This window comes from Seriola lalandi, unplaced genomic scaffold (genome assembly GCF_002814215.2).
Source record: "Seriola lalandi dorsalis isolate HSWRI2012SDOR001 ecotype SW California unplaced genomic scaffold, Sedor1 jcf7180002054678, whole genome shotgun sequence".
NCBI lineage: Eukaryota > Metazoa > Chordata > Actinopteri > Carangiformes > Carangidae > Seriola > Seriola lalandi.
Genome location: NW_019525231.1, coordinates 2,432,022 through 2,450,060, shown reverse-complemented (window position 1 = coordinate 2,450,060; position 18,039 = coordinate 2,432,022). Strand labels below are relative to the sequence as shown.

Here is an 18,039-nt window from a genome sequence, read left to right as displayed (position 1 = left end):
GCAACACCAATGTTAACTCTTGTCTCTATTACGTTTTTTCCTCTACTGAAGTTAGCATGCTAACCAGCTAGGCCCGGCCCATCCCTCACTGTAGCTTCCAATCTGCCTTGAAGACGTAGTGCTGCTCAGATTGCGTATTATAACCTCTTGTCTTGTAAATGCAACAATGGCCGAAGCTCTTTTCAAGCTACAGACACCACCACCTGCTCCCAGCAAGAAACCATGTTTGGCGGCAGAGAAAACTTTACAAATAGCCGCTTTAATTATGGCAAAAAAAAAAAAACTGAGACTTAAAATGACATGTTGTGGTTTCACTCAGGGTTATGCAAAGGACTATTTCTTGAGTGGGTGCAGTGATCTCCTGGAGTCATGACTTCCCCAGGCAAACAGCATAGACTTATACTGAGTGGACCAATGTATTCCTTTAATAACACAGATCAGATTCAGTAAAGATACCAGTGGATTTTCTATATCAGTACAAGTGGCACTTGTCAATAAAATCAATATTACTCTTCTATCAGAAACATCTCTTTCTTCACACGACTGACTGCCAGACAAACAATGTATATTAATCAATAAAAATAAAAAAAACACGAATTGCATAGAATCACAAATAAACAAGTCAAGTCACTTTCTCAGAAACAGACTTTTTTTTGTGCACATTTTGCCTAAAATAAAAGACCTGAAACTGTTTTTTATCAACATACATATTTACAAATCTTAACATTTTTACAAATATTCCTCAAATGTATCCTGTGTATCCAAATGTAGCTTTCCTAGCAATAAAGACACATGACTTCTGTCATTGTCCTGTCTTGGCTGACATGACCCAAGGCCATGACAAGAGTAGACAAAGATGCAAGCTGGCGAGTATGTCACAGAAAAAAAAGCCACCTCGCAGTAAAATAGTGTTGTTCTTAATAAATTAAGAGACTGATCTGCCTGTCAACAGATCAACATTTTAGTGGATGGGTTTGGGTGACTTTATCTATTTTGATTCAAACAGAAATATGGGAGTCTGGTACCGATTTATATATTCATGTCCTCTAAAAGGTAGACAACAAAAATAAATATTGATGATTTCCATCAAATCCCTGTACTGATAACCAACGCCAGTCAGCAGTATCACAGGAACGTCATTCATCCAATTCTAATCTGACATGAGCTACAGTATGCTATGTGACTTCAGAGAATACAAATAAAAGTTTCTGCTCTAGAATAATGTGTGTATTAGATTACCAAACCTAAAAGAGAAATTTGAGTCATGTAGACTATTACAGTGGGTTTTGAATACATGGAGCCTAACCATGCAGAGGAGTCCAGGTTTCCTCTGCTTCTTAATCGAATTTATTTTAAATGACTCATGAGTGGACTAATTTGTGGGTTCAGACAGTTAAAGAGGCACTTTTGATGAGTCATTGTGTGGTCTTCATAAAAACACACACACACACACACACACACTCAACAGCTTTAATTATAATGCATGTGGATTTCATATCAGGATGTGCGACCGTTGCTTCACAGGGGTCAAAATATGAAAATACAAAGTGCTGAATTGTTCCAGGTGGCAAAATCACTTGTTGCCGTGTCCCACTGGAACTAATAAGGCAGGTCCATTTTCACCCCCTAAATCCCCTGCACTGGCTAAAATGACTGATTTACAGCTAAGACATTGACCAAACTCACATAATTACATATATATTATATTTTACTCTTTTACAGCTGTTCTGTGTGAAGGGTGCAAAAGTTTCCCATACTGTTCACACAGAGAACGTGGGCCTGCGTTTATGAAGCCTCGCAGGTAAGAGTTGAAGTCCAAAAATCGGTTTCGGCTCATTAGGACGGTAATCAGATTTGAGGTTTGGAGTCAGTAAACCTATTCTGTCGATTTGCACTTCAAGTCTGAGTATCCAGGCACTGATGTCACCTAAAATCAGTCTCATTCATGGTGTCATGAGGACTCAGATATACAGAAGAGATTTAGAAGGCAGTCCCTGATGTTTTTACACCCTTTTGTGTGTTCAGGTTGAGCCTATTAAGTCACACTCTCAAGTTGTGAATGACACTCCTAATGTTTATTTCATCTGTACATGCAGGAACAGTGAAAGTAAGGGAGAGCGGGGTTAAATGTAAGATTTGTTTCACGTTTCCATCCATATCTCCTCACTCATTTCAGATACTTAAACTGAATTTAACTTCAAAATCTGCTGCAAACATCTGTCATGACTCTGTTACAAAAGTTTTACAACCATAAGCCTACTGCATAAATGTATCTTATTAACTGTGAGGGTGTGTGGATGATGGCATTTAGGTTATAGAGAAAAAAAAAGATAATCTTTATTCACAGCCATTGTCTTCACATGTTGGACACAAACAGCAACTGATCACATTTAGAGTTTGTTCCTGACAGGCAGTGTTCAAGGTATTTCATGTTACAACCATCCCCTTTCTTCCCTATCAGATGAATGTGTAACAGTCATGTTCCCCTGAAGGAAACCCTGCCGCTTTGTTGTCACAAAGAATAATTACAATATAATTGCATGATATAGTGTATGAAACCATGCTGTGAAAGTAGCACACCAGGCCCAGGACACACTTTTCGAAAATCAAACCAGGATTGTGAAAAGTTATGGAAGAGTGATTGTGAGCGAGAGAGCATTTGTATCCAAGGCAAAGGCTTTAGATGTTATGTGAAAACCATTTTGTGTCATGTGTTCACATGGAATACATATTACTTACATATGTAGGATGAAAAAGTACATCAAGGTCTGTCCTGAGGGACCACCAACCAACCTCTAACCTGCAGCCAGGGAATAAGTTAATGTAACTGTAGATTTTCTTAAGTACATGCCAGGGAATTTTTCCATGTGGATGCCTGTGCTTATAGAAAAACAAGTGCACTGTGATTTTACATGTATGAAGATACTGTAATACAATGACATGTGCTGAATGAGATTAATGTTTATGACTGCGAATAAATGCTTAGTAAAACATTTTGGAAGACATATTATGTATTATATATTATGTTGTTTTAATCTAACTTGAATATTAACCCACAAATAAGCTCCTGTCTTCTTCATGTGGCTATTTTCATAGGTTGGATAATTATGTGCATTTAAATGATGAATGTTGTGTTTATGGATTTGCAAGCAAATAGTTACAAAGCAATAGGCAAAGTGTTTTAACAAGTATTCAGTTTCAAATTGGCTCCAGCCTGAACGCTCCGCCTGCTCTCGCCGAGGATATTGACTTTCCCGCAAGTTAAAGTATTTAAATGTAGAGGGAGACAGATGCTGTATGCGGACTGGAGGCAACCACAAGAAATACACGTGTGGGAGGAAGGTTGATGTTGGAGCTTTACTATCTGCGCATCTTATAGAGAGACAGCCGTGCCACCATTGCTTTAACTGCACAGAAAACAAATAAATCCGTGCTGTCACTCATGGAATTCATTCAACATTTCTTTTTAATGTAATAACTTATTCTTAGGAAATCCCTAGTGCGCATCCTGCGTAAAGATCCGTGCGTAAAAATCTAAATCAGTGCCACTGCCGTGTGACAGAAAGTCAGAGAGGATTTATTTCGACTTGAAACGTTAATCAAGACTTTCATTGCTGAGTGGGTGATTGACACGAAGCGGATTTGGTGGAGGTGGTTTGGTGACAGCGACACTTTCTCCGGACTTTCAGTTTGGATTGGCACCGCAGCGCCTTTAAACCCTCTGGACTTTCTCATGTATCAGTAGAGTGGAGAGTGGATCCTTTACCCGCATGGGACCCTGACAGTTTCGGATCTCTTAATTGTCACGGCTATCACCTTCTATGTGTAACAAGAGGGGCATAAAACTGGGCTGAAATCCCTACCAGGAGGAACTTTATTTCCAAGAGCTTCCAGCACCGAATCAGTGGAGTATTCATGAAGCAATATTTGAACTATTACAAGATGAGGCTGAGAACATCGAGGTTAGGATATCTGTAAGTAAAGAGGTGTCAGGGTAATATAGTTGCTTGTGTTACTCATTGAATTCCAGCAACAGGTTAGAGCTATTCATTTTTTCCCTTTTTCCCTCAGGTTACTTCAGTTCACGGCGCTTTGCTTTTATGCACAGGTAACTCACATTTTCACTTCAATAAAAATCACTAATGTTGCGTAAAGTTCTGTAACTAACTAAGTAAAACTTAACAGTTATTCAGGCGCCGTGCTTAGCAGCTCATAGTCCACCGTCTCTACATCTGCAATGGGCTGCAATAACAATGAAAACATTTTATTATGAGTGCTATGGCAATTGGCATCAATTCAAACATCTTGAAAAGAGGTAAGGTCTAGCCTAAAAAGTAATTGTTAAAACACATGTGGATGGAGAAATGCTGAAATGAGAAAAAAAAAGAAGTCAAGAAGGGGCGAAAGATCATCGATGGTAAAAGAAGAAGAAAAAAAAAAGCAGGATGAATTATTTAAATATGATGAATGACATAATGAAGTGTGGGACAGCAGGGCAGGGCCCTGGCCGTTTGACTGGCAAGCTTCACAGTTGACATTAATATTTTCAGGCTTTACTAAGTTGCAAAGTAAAATTCTGCGACATTAAAAAGTGATTTCATATTTCATGACATGTGTTTCCTATATTGTCCGACAGAACTCTGTGCAGTCTCCTCCTAATTTCAAGCACCATGTCACCGAGCAGAGCCGGCTGTCGGACCGGATGAGCCGCAGGTTGACCCGAACCTACCAGCTGTACAGCCGCACCAGCGGGAAACACGTCCAGGTCCTGGCCAACAAGAGGGTCAACGCCAACGGAGACGACGGAGCAGTACACGGTAAGACGCAAATGCCAGAAGAATAAAGCCAACAGATAGGACTGTGTGTTATAATGACAAATAACATAATTAAGTATCAATTAAAGCACAGTACAATACAAAGCGGCAGCACGTGAGCAATAAAATATGCTGAATATCGCAAGAATATGTCACGAAATTAACTTTTGAGCATTTTGGTAAATGGCCTAGCTTAACCTTCCTTGAGGTGACATATATAATTACATATTTAAATACAGTTTAAGATAGAATAAAATAGCTGAGCAAAAGTTCACATATGTTATTCCATTCAGGGAAAGCACTTTTTATTGTCTCTGAAACTATGAAGCAAGTTTACTTCTTAAAGTCCGTGTGCTGTGGCCAGATCCATCAAAAAGCGATGACAGCTAAAGGCCATCGTTTCTTACATTTCAATGGCTTTAAACCTCAGGAAAACAGTAAAATACGAAACATGTTCACCTTACATACACGGGAATAGTTTGAATTCAATGGTGCGCAGTGCGGTGTTGAAAAGCAGCATAAATTATGTCGTTTTTGGCAGCCTGTTGGAAAATTATTTGAGCCAGGAGAAACAGTAGTAGAAATTGTAAACAAAGTTAGTGGCATCGGTGTTACCATCATTTATGGCCTTATGAAGGTAATTTATTTCTGTAGTGTGTTGGTGGTCTAGAAAGTCCTTGACACCTGTTATGATGGACTTCAGTAGGGACTCTCTTTTTTTTGTCTTTACTTCGAGCAGGAAAAAATTGTCTTAAAGGCAGCAGAATTCCTGTCACCAAAGGATTTTGGTGTGTCTAGCCATCTTTCCACCACAGCCACCACCATCCATCCACTGCTCTATGCCTGCTGCCTGCTTTTTGGAGGCTGATTTTATGAGGAATTTTCATTGCTTTACAACTCAATGTATGACTCAATTTATAAGGAGCGGTGAAGTCAGCATCTTCACTTTATACCTTTTCCTCTCCTTGCCTCTCCTGTGTGCTCTTTTGTCTTTTAAATTTCTCTGCTTACACCCACATTCTCACACACACACACACACACACATACACACACATAGATTCAGTCAGTAAGTCATGCACACACTGGCTTCACATCCTAAGTGGGTGTCACTCTTGTAACCGGCCCAAATCTGACCGCTGCTCTGTGCTTGTGGCTGTGTCCCTGACCGCAGTATTCTCACTCTCCTTTATCCCCAGACTGAACTGCATCACAGCACAGCATTTACAGACATTCAACAACAATCACGCCGTGTGAAATCACTATCATTTGATGCTATTTTGGAAGGCTTGCGTGCTTTGTTAAAGGTGGCTGCCGGGTCATTAAATTTATTTGCTATCTTCATGATTCTGGTTCCCTGGTCATGATCTCCTCAAAGCGATTTAATGCCATTTAATGATGACATGATGTAACTCCAGTTTATTACAGTCTCGGCTACACATAAGGAATACATTCAGAGGAAAGAAGCTCATTTGTCTCACACACTGTAACATAATAATCTGCATGTCTGCACCATGTCAGAACTGTGTCATCTCATTATTTGTGATTTGTTTTGTCTGTGCAGCTAAACTGGAAGTGGAGACGGACTCTTTTGGAAGTCGTGTTCGTATTAGAGGGGTGAAGACAGGATACTACATATGCATGAACAAGAGGGGGAAGCTGATCGGCAAGGTAATCTGGAATTCATAGTTTTGTGGCTGCCTAAGACTACAGCAACATCTTGAAGTTTGTCTGTTTCTTGGAAATGTTAGTCCAGCTTTACAGCTTATGGTGACACATTATTGAGACACATTTGAAGCCAGAACAAATTAGATTTTTAGATTTGTCTGAGCAGGCTTCTCAAGGTTTCAAAGGGTATTTGATTAAATGGAAAGAAAGACAATGTTTCTGCTCCTTGGAAATTGTCCAAAGTATTTCAGCTTCTCCCCCTTTCATTCTTTCGCAGCGGAAAGGACGAGGCAAAGACTGCATCTTCACTGAGATTGTTCTGGAAAACAACTACACGGCGCTTCAGAACGCCAAGTACGAGGGCTGGTATATGGCTTTCACACGCAAGGGCCGTCCGAGGAAGGCCTCCAAGACCAAGCAGCATCAGAGGGAGGCCCACTTCATGAAGCGTCTACCCAGGGGGCACTTGCTGAGTGAGAGGAGACCGTTTGATGTTCTTCCTCTCCCTGTCCCCGCGCACCCTTTCAGCAAGCGGACTAAACATTCCCATCACCAGCGCTCAGGGGGCCGCTGAGGACTGAAACCACTGAGGGAGAACTGTGGATGAACCAGCACAGAAGAACCACTACAAGAGAAAGCAAATGCTCCAAGCGAAATCAACTTTTACAGTCAAGTTCCCATACACTTTTTGCCTCATTTTGTGGACTTATTATGTAATTCTTTGTACTGGATTGTATGTAAACATTGACTATCTAATCTGCTAGTTATTTCCAATTCAGACAGACTTTAGGAAATATTTTTTTCTCTTATTAAATCAGGGGGCAATTAAAGGACTGAAGAACTCAACTACAGTGACTTTGGTTAGAAGTTAGCCAGCTCAGCAACAAAGAATGTTTAAAAGAGAAGTGAGTACAATGAAGCTAGACACGGCAGCTATCTGTGGATTTTTCTTGTGGCTACAGCATCTCAGTTGACACGCTATCTTGCCTTTAGGGGGCCATTTTGGAGAATTTTAACCTGTTTTTTCTACATATATGAATATATTTTTACTGTAAAAATGTAAATTACGTCAAATGATGGAAATATTTATTGTAGAGTGTATATTAAAACCACTAAAGAATCAGTTCACATGGTGCTCGGCTTTTCTCTTGTGTGGTTGTTTTGGGATGGAAAGCTAGCGTACAATGTTGGTTGCCCTCAAAAAAACAGTTGTTTTTTTTTTCCTTCTTCTTCCTCAAGCTGGAGACCCAGATAACTGAGGGGCAATATCTGTGACAGGCTACTGAATTCAATGTGCTCAGCAAGTGAGACTCGGGCCTGAATGGCCTGAGCTATGCATTAAAAGCGATGAGGTCAGCCCACCATTTTGGCCCAAACAAAGGTTACCACCATGTAGTTGCATTTCTCACGATCGCACACCGTAACTCTCTGATCAAATGGGCCCTTTGTGAAACCTCATATAAAAGGGCATGTTATACAATAGTGGGTTCGAATAATAACACGAGGAGGGGTCAGTTATCAAAAAGAAGCCAGTCACACAGGGAGGGGTAAGAGGGATGGGGGGGAGGGGTGCAGAGAGGGAGTTGAGGGGTTGCAGAAAAAGTGTCAGGGCCTGTGTGGCAAAATGTGGCATCGGCTGAAAGAGTGGGAATGGCTGGGAAGAGGCATTCGGGAATGAAAGGGAGGCAGAAAAGAAACCCTCTTCCCAGAAGCAGTTGAGCATGACCATCAGAGGCCAAACGACAGGGGAGGAAGAAGACCCGGCTGCTCTCACAATGCATGAGCTGGATGTCCAATTTGTTAGTTGGTGTTTGCTGCCACAGGAATTTGTTTTGACAGCAGCTCAAGCTCTAAAGACTGTAAAGCATTAAGGAAAATTAGCAAAATTAAGACTTCATATAAACGCTTGGTGTTTAATGCATCTGCTAAACAGCAGAAACTTTTTTCATGTTATATCCATCTAGAATCACCACACGTCTTAAGAAAACAAACAGACAAACACTACCTAATCAAGTATGTATGAATGCATTTTTGCGTTCATTTTTAAGAATTCATGTTCCATCAAGACCCTCACAGGAATTTGCAAAACAACAGGACAGACTGCTTTTAAAATGTTTTCTTGTATTCCTGTTCTTTCCATCTGGAAGAAGACAAAGCACAATAGTGAGAGAGACCTGTGGTTTTGTCTCTGCTTTTTGCACTTGCTCTCTGGGTTTGGACAAGTGGTAAAAAATGCAAGGAATCACAAGGTTGAAACAATCTATATTTAAATGCCATTGTCTCTTTTAAACAACACCATTCTTTTTTTATCCACTGTTTAAGTATTTCTGATAGGACTTTTTCTTTTTTTAACTGAACTTTGTGAAAAAGTAGACAAATGTCACATTCTGAAGCAAGGGTCCATACATACAATTATTTTGTACATGTCATATATATACACATGCAATGAGAAAATAAAGGCTTTTTAAATCATCACCCTCTTGAGTGCCTCAGATTTTGCCAAGAATCCTATGTACACATATAATTCCGTATGCTAAAGATGTGAAATTTTATATTTGTCCCTCTTAGACAAGAATATCAAAACAATTTGGAAGACACCTCTGGAACAGTTGCTCCTATTTCTAACTTGTGTCTATGGAGTTTTAGCTGGAGACCACAAAGTCACAGTGACCCTCTGTTGTAATGGGAAACGGTAACACTAGTTTCAGTAATGGCTTTCAGGGTGGCCCACTACATGCATGGAACATAAGGGTATTCAGTTAACACAAATGGGACGTGCTCGTAACAGTGACCCCGGAACGAACAGGGATGAGGCATTGTATGTTTTGAGTGTTTTACAAGGACATCAATGAAAGGAGGATGGTAGGTTATGTGACCCCCATCAACAGGCTCCCTGGTAGGTTTGGTAACAAGGAGCAAAAAAATAGATGTTGTTGCGATACAATTATAATTTCCATACAAATACTTTATGTGAGTTGTGAAATGATTTTTCTATGAAAAATAATTTGGGAAAACACTCATGGTCCAACCACAAAGTTAATATATCTGCCTGTGAAACTGAGAAACTTGGAATATATTTGACTGAAAATGTCAAAAATGTCAAATATCAAACATAAATAATAGGACAAATTTCAACAGTATCAACTCCAAGAAATGGACCCCAATTAGTAAACATAATAAGAAGCATTAAGCCATGGACAAGGCACTAAGAAAAGGTCTTCTGAATAAGGGATTCAGATAAATGAGAGCTCACATGTGACTGGAAAATGACGGTGTGAGGATCTGCGCAGAATTATTCTCTCGCTCCCACATTCACAATTCACTGACTTTTGCAGTCACCGTCCCGTCCTGCAGTGTCCTTCACTGTCTTCAGCTCCTTCAGTAGCTCCTGCTCAAGGGTTAAGATCTCTTTGGGTTTTTTGTACTGGACAAGAGAGAAGAAAAATAATTACTTCAACATTCTCCCCGTCTCCCTCCGGTAAATCCTTCACTGTAGTCATACTGAAAGACCATACAAAATACAAAGCATATAAAACTAAAAGTGCAATTATTTTGGGCAAAAATTATTATTATTGTAATGTTAAAAAAAAGCTTGACAGGTGCACAGAGGAAAAACTTGAGTACAAAATCAAGAAAAAAAACACCTACATCTTGCCCTCATGATTTGCATGAAATACTTGAACACTGAACAAAGTTACACTTTTATGCACTGTCACAGTTTAAAAAGTATCTTATGCAAGTGAGGAGGATGGTTTCTTGGACATTTTCTTTGGTTTTGTAAATTAATTTTTCAGCTACTTTTGCTTAATTAATATTGCAAAGATGATACTGTTCAGGAACCTGAATTCAACATTTTAGGTAAGAACACTAGGAATCAATCTTTAATACTTGCACCTTTATATTGAAAGTATACGGTTTCATAACATAGGTTTATATATTTTTTTTTTTCATTGTAGTGTAGGACTTACGCTGACAATCAAAGTGTTGTTGGCGTGAGTAAAGCTGAGGGCAGAGCAGTCGAATGGCAGCTGACTGCGATCGAGGTCAGGAATATTGAACTTCTTATAATACCTGGGAAGACAAGGAGAAGATGTGATAGGTTTGTCTCACAACCGTAGACAAAAGTATTGTACACAGTGCCATCTATAGGGAGGACATAAGGATTACATGCAACAAGTGTACTGCACAGGAAAGATGAGATGGCCAGGGAAAACGAGTGTTCTCATGCATATTTACTTTTTGTTTGAGGTTTTTATGATGATGCATCTCTCAGATGGCTCCACAGAAACATTGAAGACATCTTTGGGATAGGGAAGGTTGCGGATTCTCCACTGAAAGCTGCTCTTTATATCTTTACGCATGAACACAGGCTGTGGAAACAAAATCATTGTTTTCTCTCAAAGGAATCAAAAAGAACTTAAACAAACCAAAGTTCACATGAGAATATGTGGAGGTTAAACTGTAATTCTAGAGTCAAAATGAGAAAAAACTGAGAAGAAAACCAACATTGGAGTAGTTCTCCTTGATCACATCGGAGTCCAAAGATGCGACAGGGCTTGCAAGTGGCTCCCCTACCTCTACCTGCCATTGGCCTTGAGCTCCAAGTGTGCTTTTATGACGCCACTTTCGTACTGAAATGTACCAAATGTTTCACAGAAACACAGAAAAACTCATTCCATGCATTGACTGATATTCATAAACTAGTAGCCCCACACAGCAAAACTTGTTGCTTACCTATGAGCTCATCTGTTTTTAAGTCATACTCTTCTGCCATTTCTTTTCCATCTGTGAAGAGGTAGTGAATCTTCCTTTTCCCTGGAGGTGGAATTCATAAACATATTTGCATATAAATTAGAACAGAAAAAAAAAATACTGGAATGTATTTAATGTAGCACAAACAAGCCATATGGTTTCAGTACTAACCCAGCCTGACGTCTTACCTTTCTTAGGATATTAAGGAGTATATTAAGAATTTCTTTTATTTTGCAACATACAATATTTAATGAAATATTGGTCAAATCAAATCAGATGCAATTGCTGTAAATAGAAACGAGCACGTATGGATAAAGGATAGTGATTCAAGGATTAGCATCAAGTGAGCAGAGATGCTAACAGGGGAGGTCAGACCAGACTTGTCGATCAGAGATCTCACAATTAAACGGATGTTTAGTTTCTTTACCTCTTCTTTACCTTCTTTAGCTCTTTTTTGAGTGCACAATTTTTCAGACATTGTGCTATAGATGAGAGATCACCACCTGTTTGTTGCCTAATAACATTAATGTTAGCTAACATTAGCAAACAGTCTGAAAAGAACTAGCTGTTAAAGTTAGGCAAATACTGATTCTGGAAAACAGTTTGTTTTGATCATTAAGGCTAGTTTTTCTTCGTTGTACTCACCGTCGTGTATCAAAGCTGTTTTCTTTGATGATTTTAAGATATTACTCCAGCTCTGCGCAGCCATGTCTCTACAGATGTTTCTGTTGCATAGGACCACTTCCGTAACCATAGCAACCAAAATCAACCCCAATAAGAGGACGTATATTTAAATATATGTATATATACATACCCTTTATCTTTTTAAAACGTATCACATACATGATCTCGAACGTAGACTTTGTAGTTGTTGTATTAGTTAGCTGCAATTTTAAGCAAAACTAAACCGAACAATTGACCCGGAAGTGAAACGTTTGAATGTTGTCCGTCTGTTGAGATTTCTCTACGTATGGTTCCATCTAAACAGAGGTAAGACCCATAACATTACAGATTAATACGTTTTATGCTTAAATATGCAATAATATTCGAATGTGGGGTAATGAGTTAAAATGTAGTGTATATATTAAGTGAAAAGAATAATCGAAACAGTCAAAACACCGACTGTTTGATGTTTCTATCGTTAGCGTTAGCATAAGCTAAAGGTAGCTAGTTAAGACTAAATAAATTGAGAATACAGATGTTTTATGAAGCAGAATGAACTGTTCTGTCACAGTTAAAACCCGAAACAGCTCCCACGTTTGGCTATTCCAGTGTCCAAATTGCTGGAGAAAGCTGTATCTGTACGAGAAGTGTACTAGTGTTCTGTACTACCTGTAAATTAATACAAAACATTCAGTATGGCAGATATAAAACATCTTGCTCAGTCGTGGCAGTTCCGAAGTACGTTTACTGAAGTACTGCAGGACAGTTTTGAGGTCTTTGCACTTTACTTGAGTACTCCCACTAAATGCCACGTTACTCCCACGCCCCTACATTTTAGAATTCGTAATATTGTACTTTTTTCTGCACTACATCGATGTGACGGCTACAGTCACTTGTTACTATGCACATTAATAACGTACTATCACAACACATGATTATGTTATCAATTACAATGTGTTGTAAACGAGTAGTTGTATATTATATATATTGTATATATGTATGTTTATTTTTATTGTAAATTATAATATCGATTATAATATAGCATATCGATATTATACCATTCCCAGGGAGAACTCTGTCTGCATGATGTGTACTTTTGTATTTGATATTTAAGTACATTACAATGATAATACTTCCAAACTTTCACTTAAGTAAGATTTTGAATGCACAACCTTTGAGTATTTTTACAACGCAATATTGTTACTGTGAACTTTACAGAATCAAAAGGAAGTATAAAAAGAAAGAATTAGCAAGCAAAAAGTGTTTTTCTATTAAAATGAGTCAGTTTTCCAGTGTGAACTCACTACATATTAGTATGCAATGCACATTTGGTAGTACACAGCAAATGTTCTAGATTTGCAGGTGGCTTTTACCCTTTAAACTTATGAATAACTTTATAATTGTGCTTCGTGCCACAGGCCACTGGTGCCCCCCTTTAACAGGCAAGATGGAGCCTCGTCATGGCATCATGAAAGCTTTCCCTAAAGTTAAAAGGGCCAGAGTACTGCAGGGAAAGGATGCACCCCCACGAAAGAAGAAACCGGATGAATGTGATGACACAGGTTGTTATTGCGTGTGCATGTGTGACACTGAGTTGAAGAAAACAGATTAAGATGTACTTATAGCCAGAGATAAATAATGTTAACACCAAAGTAAAAGCAAGGCAATGAAACACATTTGCTCATAGTAATCTGCCCCTCTCCTCTGCCTCAGGAAACACTTTTAATGGTGTCACAGTGTACATCCTGCCTGCTGGAATAGGAAATGCCAGATGCCAGATCTTTCAAAGACAAATTCAGCAGAATGGAGGACAGACGGAGAATTCACTGTGTCCCAGTGTCACTCATGTTGTTGTAGATGACAACATGGACAGTGACAGGGCTCTGCGCCTACTGAAAGTGGATTGTATGCCCTCTGGAGTCCAACTGGTGAAATGCACTTGGTTGAGCTTGTGCATCAGTGAAAAACAACTGCTGGACGTAGCCAACTACAGCCTTCTTTTACCAAAGAGGTTAATGAGCTTCTGGTTATTTTGTTGAAAAGTCTGCTTATGTCTGAAAGCCTTTCTTAATTGCATCTGTATCTCATGATCTTTTCCAGGTTGTCACATAGACTTGCACTACTTCTACTGCACAGAGACTGGCTATATATTAGAAGACTGAATGAGTCATCAATATTAATGCATCTTTTTATTTTCTGTCCATTTAGGGAATCTGAGACACAACATGCAAATATTAAAGAAGAGTTGCCGGATGTCAAGCCTGCAGCAGAAACTATTGTAGAGCCAGTGTCACATCAAACTAAGGAAGGAGAGACCATAGACATGGTAGGTTGCCAGGTCTTGTGAAGAAAAGACAAACTGAATTTGTCATTTATCAGGTTTACCAGTCTTTCAGTAAGTAATCATTTGGTGCAACTGGGGACAAAAGTTAACAGATGAACACATGAAAACAACAAGTCTGTGTGTGTTGGATCGTTATTATAGTTTTATTTTAATCCTACTCATAGACAGTGCCAGTTACCAAAGAGGAACTGCGAGGAGAAGAAGATGGTGTCTCTCAGAGTGACCTGGAAGCGCTCATCACTGGCCAGCACCCCAAAGAGGAGACTCCTAGCCCCAGCCTCACCCCCAGTCCAGCCTCTTCCGATCAGAAGGCAGTCTTAGGGAAGTGGGTCTGTGCCCAGTCCTCTCAATCCAAAAGTAATAACTTCAACAAGCACATCACAGACAAACTTGAAGTGCTGGCCAAGGCCTACACCCACCAGGGGGACAAGTGGAGGGCGCTGGGCTACTCCAAGGCTGTCAACGCACTGAAGAGTTACCACAAGCCTGTTACATCATATCAAGTTATGTCGTGCAGATGCTTTTAATATTATGTTGTTGGTACTGTCAGTAATTTGAATTGTTGTTGGATATACTGTAGCAAGTACTTTTTGTTGAATGACGGATAACACTCAAGCACACAGATTGTTTTAGTGTACACTATTGGAATTATTTTGTTTATATTCCATTTTCAATGAAAACCTTTTTTCCATTTGTTTCAGGAGGCTTGTCAGATTCCAGGGATCGGAAAACGAATGGCTGACAAAATTGATGAGATCATGGAGAGCGGTCATCTCCGGAAGCTAGATCACATCGGGGAGGCTGTGCCAGTACTGGAGCTTTTCACTAACATTTGGGGTGCAGGAGCTAAAACTGCACAACTGTGGTACCAACAGGTAAGGCAAATACACACACACACATAAAAAAGACTGTTCTCAAAGGGTATTCACATCAAATCACAACTTACAACACAGTGACATAATATCTTGTAGCCAGCTCTTGACTACTCTTGTCTGATAAATCTGCTGGGCCGATATAGTGCTGATATTAGCTTATTCACTGTAAACTGGTGTGTGTCGCATGATTAAGGAGCAAGAAATTTCAGTGCAGAAATGCCAAAGAGGTAATTAAGAAACAATGGTTATATGGTTGTTATTGGATTTGATTTTCTGAATTCTCAAATATTGAAATATCACTCTCACAAATCCAGAATCAGTCGAGCTTTTGTTTTCATGTATTTTGGAGCTTTTTCATCTGAGGCTTCTGTAAAACAATGCCTTATCAAAAGATTACAATAAAAAAAACATATATAATTTAATTGAAATTAAATGAATAACTAAGGCAAGAAGGAGATGGGAAGCAAATGTATAATATATAACATCATGTATTTTTTTAAAGGTTTTTTTGGGGGGGTTTTTTAAAGAAAAATGTTATTTGTATACCAGGGATTTCGCACTTTGGAGGACATCCGCACGAAAGCCCACCTGAGCAACACTCAGAAAATAGGACTGAAGCACTACGATGACTTTCTAGACCGTATGCCCAGAGAAGAAGCAGCAGCCATAGAGAAAGTGGTAATGCATCTTCATTTGTCACAATATCTACATGTAACATTTTGTGATGATGACTGAAATATGTTTACTTCGTTCAACACTTCAAAATGTTTACTCATACACATAGAGGTGAGATATCTCTGAAAAAGATTCTGCCTCTAACCCTCAGAAATTTGGAAGCAGTAGGCTTAAAGTAGGAAAAAGTTTGTGTCAGCTTTCCTTGACTGCTTGATAATGGGAAAACCAGACTGTATCCTCACAAAGTGGAGCATCCCAAAGGGGAAAACTAACTCTTAAACTTGCTGCATCTTAAGTTAGCCAGATACCTGTTCGCTCCAGAGCGTTGCATACAACGCTAGTTGTTTTCAGATAGTATTACTTGGATTTTCTTTTTCCTTCAAAGCTGCCAAATAGAAAGTGCACAGGAGACAGATGACTAAAGCATGTGCACTCCCTCAGGCTTGTCAAAATAAAATGTGATGCTTTAGTGAGCCTACCTCCCAGTATTTGGCTGGGAACAGGTAAAAGCTTACTTGTTCGCCAGTGGAAGGGACACAGTAAAAAAGAGAGAACATTCAATTTAAACACTGTTATTGAGAGTCCAAAGATTAAATAGATAGATTACAGCTTCTATTTTGTGTCTTTTTTTTCTGGGTATGTGCAGGTGAGGGATGCCACCCAGGCTATAGACCCAGGCCTGGTGGCTATGACATGTGGCTCCTACCGTCGGGGAAAAGCCACATGTGGAGATGTTGATGTACTTGTATCTCACCCTGACGGCAGGTCCCACAAGGGCATCTTCAGCAAAGTGTTAGAGATCCTCCATGACAGTGGTAAGCTCCATCTTTTTTAGGTGGAACAGATTTTCTCATGTCTTACTAGGTTTGTTTTCCCTGAGAGAAACTGGAAAAAAAAACAACTGTTTTTTATCAAAGGGTTTCTGACAGATGACCTGGTGAGCCACGAGGAGAATGGAGAACAGAAGAAATACATGGGTGTGTGCCGCTTGCCAGGACCCGGCCAACGCCATCGCAGGCTGGACATCATCGTAGTGCCCTACAACGAGTTTGCCTGTGCTCTCATGTATTTCACCGGGTCAGCACACTTTAACCGCTCAATGAGAGCACTGGCAAAGACAAAAAACATGAGTTTATCAGAGCACTCGCTAAACGAAGCTGTGGTGCGTCAGGGAAACTTGAAGGTATATGGCGGCACTCCACTTACTACACTAAGAGAGGAGGATGTTTTTAGTCTTTTAGGCGTACCATACAGGAAGCCTCATGAAAGGGACTGGTGAAGATTTATCAATCACAATGCCATGCCTGGCTTTATAGAAAAATCATGATGATGAATGATGAAATGGGGAAAAAGCAATTATGCTCAAATAACTAATTTTAAGGATGTGTTACTGCTCCACTGATCACATAAGAAACCTGTTTGACTTGAATGCTATTTTTATTATACAGATAAAATGTTGGGTTAACTCAAATCTCAAAAACAGTATATCTTCTTACTTTCTCTTAGCAGTGTCTGTTCCTCCAGCCTTTTTAAGCTGTACATGCTGAGGTTTTCAAGTTATCCACCTCTGAAACTTTTACTGCAATATATATTACACAATATAAAACAATTAATGTAATTTTGTTGTCGTTTCCGGAGCCTTTGACTTTTATTTTTTATGGTCGGTTTATGGATTAAGCTGAGTAACTAGGAACATTGTAAAAAGATATATTATAAATATCAGTTTTGTGATAAATAAATAATAAATTTCATCATTATCAGTCATACAAAGTATGCAGCAAAAGTTTCAAAGATGGATATCTCCAAAGCTCAGCAGGTAAATCTAAAACTATCTGCAGGACTAGATACCATCAGAGGAAAGTGAAAAAATATGGTTTGGCAAGTCGAGTGAACTCACCCCTTAAAGACATTTTAATATAGGAAGTGACATCATCATCCTTGTGAACGCCCACAAGAGGTTAAATACCTGGGTCTCCACACCAGAAAGTAGGACCAGTCCTAGCCTGGTCAGATGCGTACACGAACTGATGAAGCCTCTTGGATGAGAGGTGAAACGTCTTCACAGACAAATAACCTAGTCCAGTTGTTTTCGATTTAAAAAACTCCTTTAGGATACTATGACCTGGACAAATGAGAATATACACAGGCTTAATATAGGAAGTGCTTGATATAGTATATTTTATGACAGACGAATAATGATAATAAAACATGTTGAAAGGTAATAGCAGATCTCTTCCTGTGTCACTTTTCA

General features: G+C 39.3%; 3 protein-coding genes across 4 annotated transcripts; 2 read left to right on the top strand and 1 right to left on the bottom strand.

Moving 5' to 3' along the window:
• The first annotated feature begins 3,338 nt into the window (after positions 1-3,338).
• On the top strand, positions 3,339-7,607 carry fgf8b (fibroblast growth factor 8b). Its single transcript, XM_023422016.2, has 5 exons — positions 3,339-3,974; positions 4,072-4,108; positions 4,637-4,817; positions 6,376-6,482; positions 6,757-7,607. The coding sequence occupies exons 1-5, from the start codon at positions 3,916-3,918 to the stop codon at positions 7,051-7,053; spliced, it is 681 nt and encodes a 226-aa protein (XP_023277784.1). The 5' UTR covers positions 3,339-3,915; the 3' UTR covers positions 7,054-7,607.
• Positions 7,608-8,724: 1,117 nt separating this feature from the next.
• dpcd (deleted in primary ciliary dyskinesia homolog (mouse)) lies at positions 8,725-12,126 on the bottom strand. 2 transcript variants are annotated; one of them, XM_087178212.1, is made up of 7 exons: positions 12,046-12,124; positions 11,877-11,956; positions 11,214-11,294; positions 10,986-11,110; positions 10,716-10,849; positions 10,448-10,550; positions 8,725-9,903 (listed from the first exon to the last, which is right to left on the bottom strand). In XM_087178212.1, exons 2-7 carry the CDS (start codon positions 11,938-11,940, stop codon positions 9,799-9,801), a joined length of 612 nt encoding a protein of 203 aa, XP_087034338.1. In that variant the 5' UTR covers positions 11,941-11,956; positions 12,046-12,124; the 3' UTR covers positions 8,725-9,798. The 2 variants fall into 2 exon arrangements, with proteins under 2 accessions (XP_087034338.1, XP_023277782.1); XM_023422014.2 differs by having other exon boundaries at positions 11,877-12,126.
• Positions 12,127-12,130: 4 nt separating this feature from the next.
• Positions 12,131-18,010, top strand: poll (polymerase (DNA directed), lambda). Its single transcript, XM_023421998.2, has 9 exons — positions 12,131-12,221; positions 13,313-13,456; positions 13,608-13,905; positions 14,103-14,220; positions 14,403-14,741; positions 14,940-15,113; positions 15,663-15,791; positions 16,435-16,603; positions 16,706-18,010. Exons 2-9 carry the CDS (start codon positions 13,342-13,344, stop codon positions 17,065-17,067), a joined length of 1,704 nt encoding a protein of 567 aa, XP_023277766.1. The 5' UTR covers positions 12,131-12,221; positions 13,313-13,341; the 3' UTR covers positions 17,068-18,010.
• Positions 18,011-18,039: the final 29 nt, after the last annotated feature.

Bases quoted from the DNA above. Each gene is read 5' to 3' on its own strand.
- dpcd (XM_023422014.2), bottom strand. From the start codon at position 11,985: ATGGTTACGGAAGTGGTCCTATGCAACAGAAACATCTGTAGAGACATG. The intron at 11,295-11,876 runs GTGAGTACAACG...TTCCACCTCCAG, and splicing joins AACAGCTTTGATACACGACG to GGAAAAGGAAGATTCACTAC. The intron at 10,551-10,715 runs GTAAATATGCAT...TTGTCTTCCCAG, and splicing joins ATAAAAACCTCAAACAAAAA to GTATTATAAGAAGTTCAATA.
- fgf8b (XM_023422016.2), top strand. From the start codon at position 3,916: ATGAAGCAATATTTGAACTATTACAAGATGAGGCTGAGAACATCGAGG. The intron at 3,975-4,071 runs GTAAGTAAAGAG...TTTTTCCCTCAG, and splicing joins ACATCGAGGTTAGGATATCT to GTTACTTCAGTTCACGGCGC. The intron at 6,483-6,756 runs GTAATCTGGAAT...ATTCTTTCGCAG, and splicing joins GGGGGAAGCTGATCGGCAAG to CGGAAAGGACGAGGCAAAGA.
- poll (XM_023421998.2), top strand. From the start codon at position 13,342: ATGGAGCCTCGTCATGGCATCATGAAAGCTTTCCCTAAAGTTAAAAGG. The intron at 13,906-14,102 runs GTTAATGAGCTT...CTGTCCATTTAG, and splicing joins AGCCTTCTTTTACCAAAGAG to GGAATCTGAGACACAACATG. The intron at 16,604-16,705 runs GTAAGCTCCATC...TTTTTATCAAAG, and splicing joins AGAGATCCTCCATGACAGTG to GGTTTCTGACAGATGACCTG.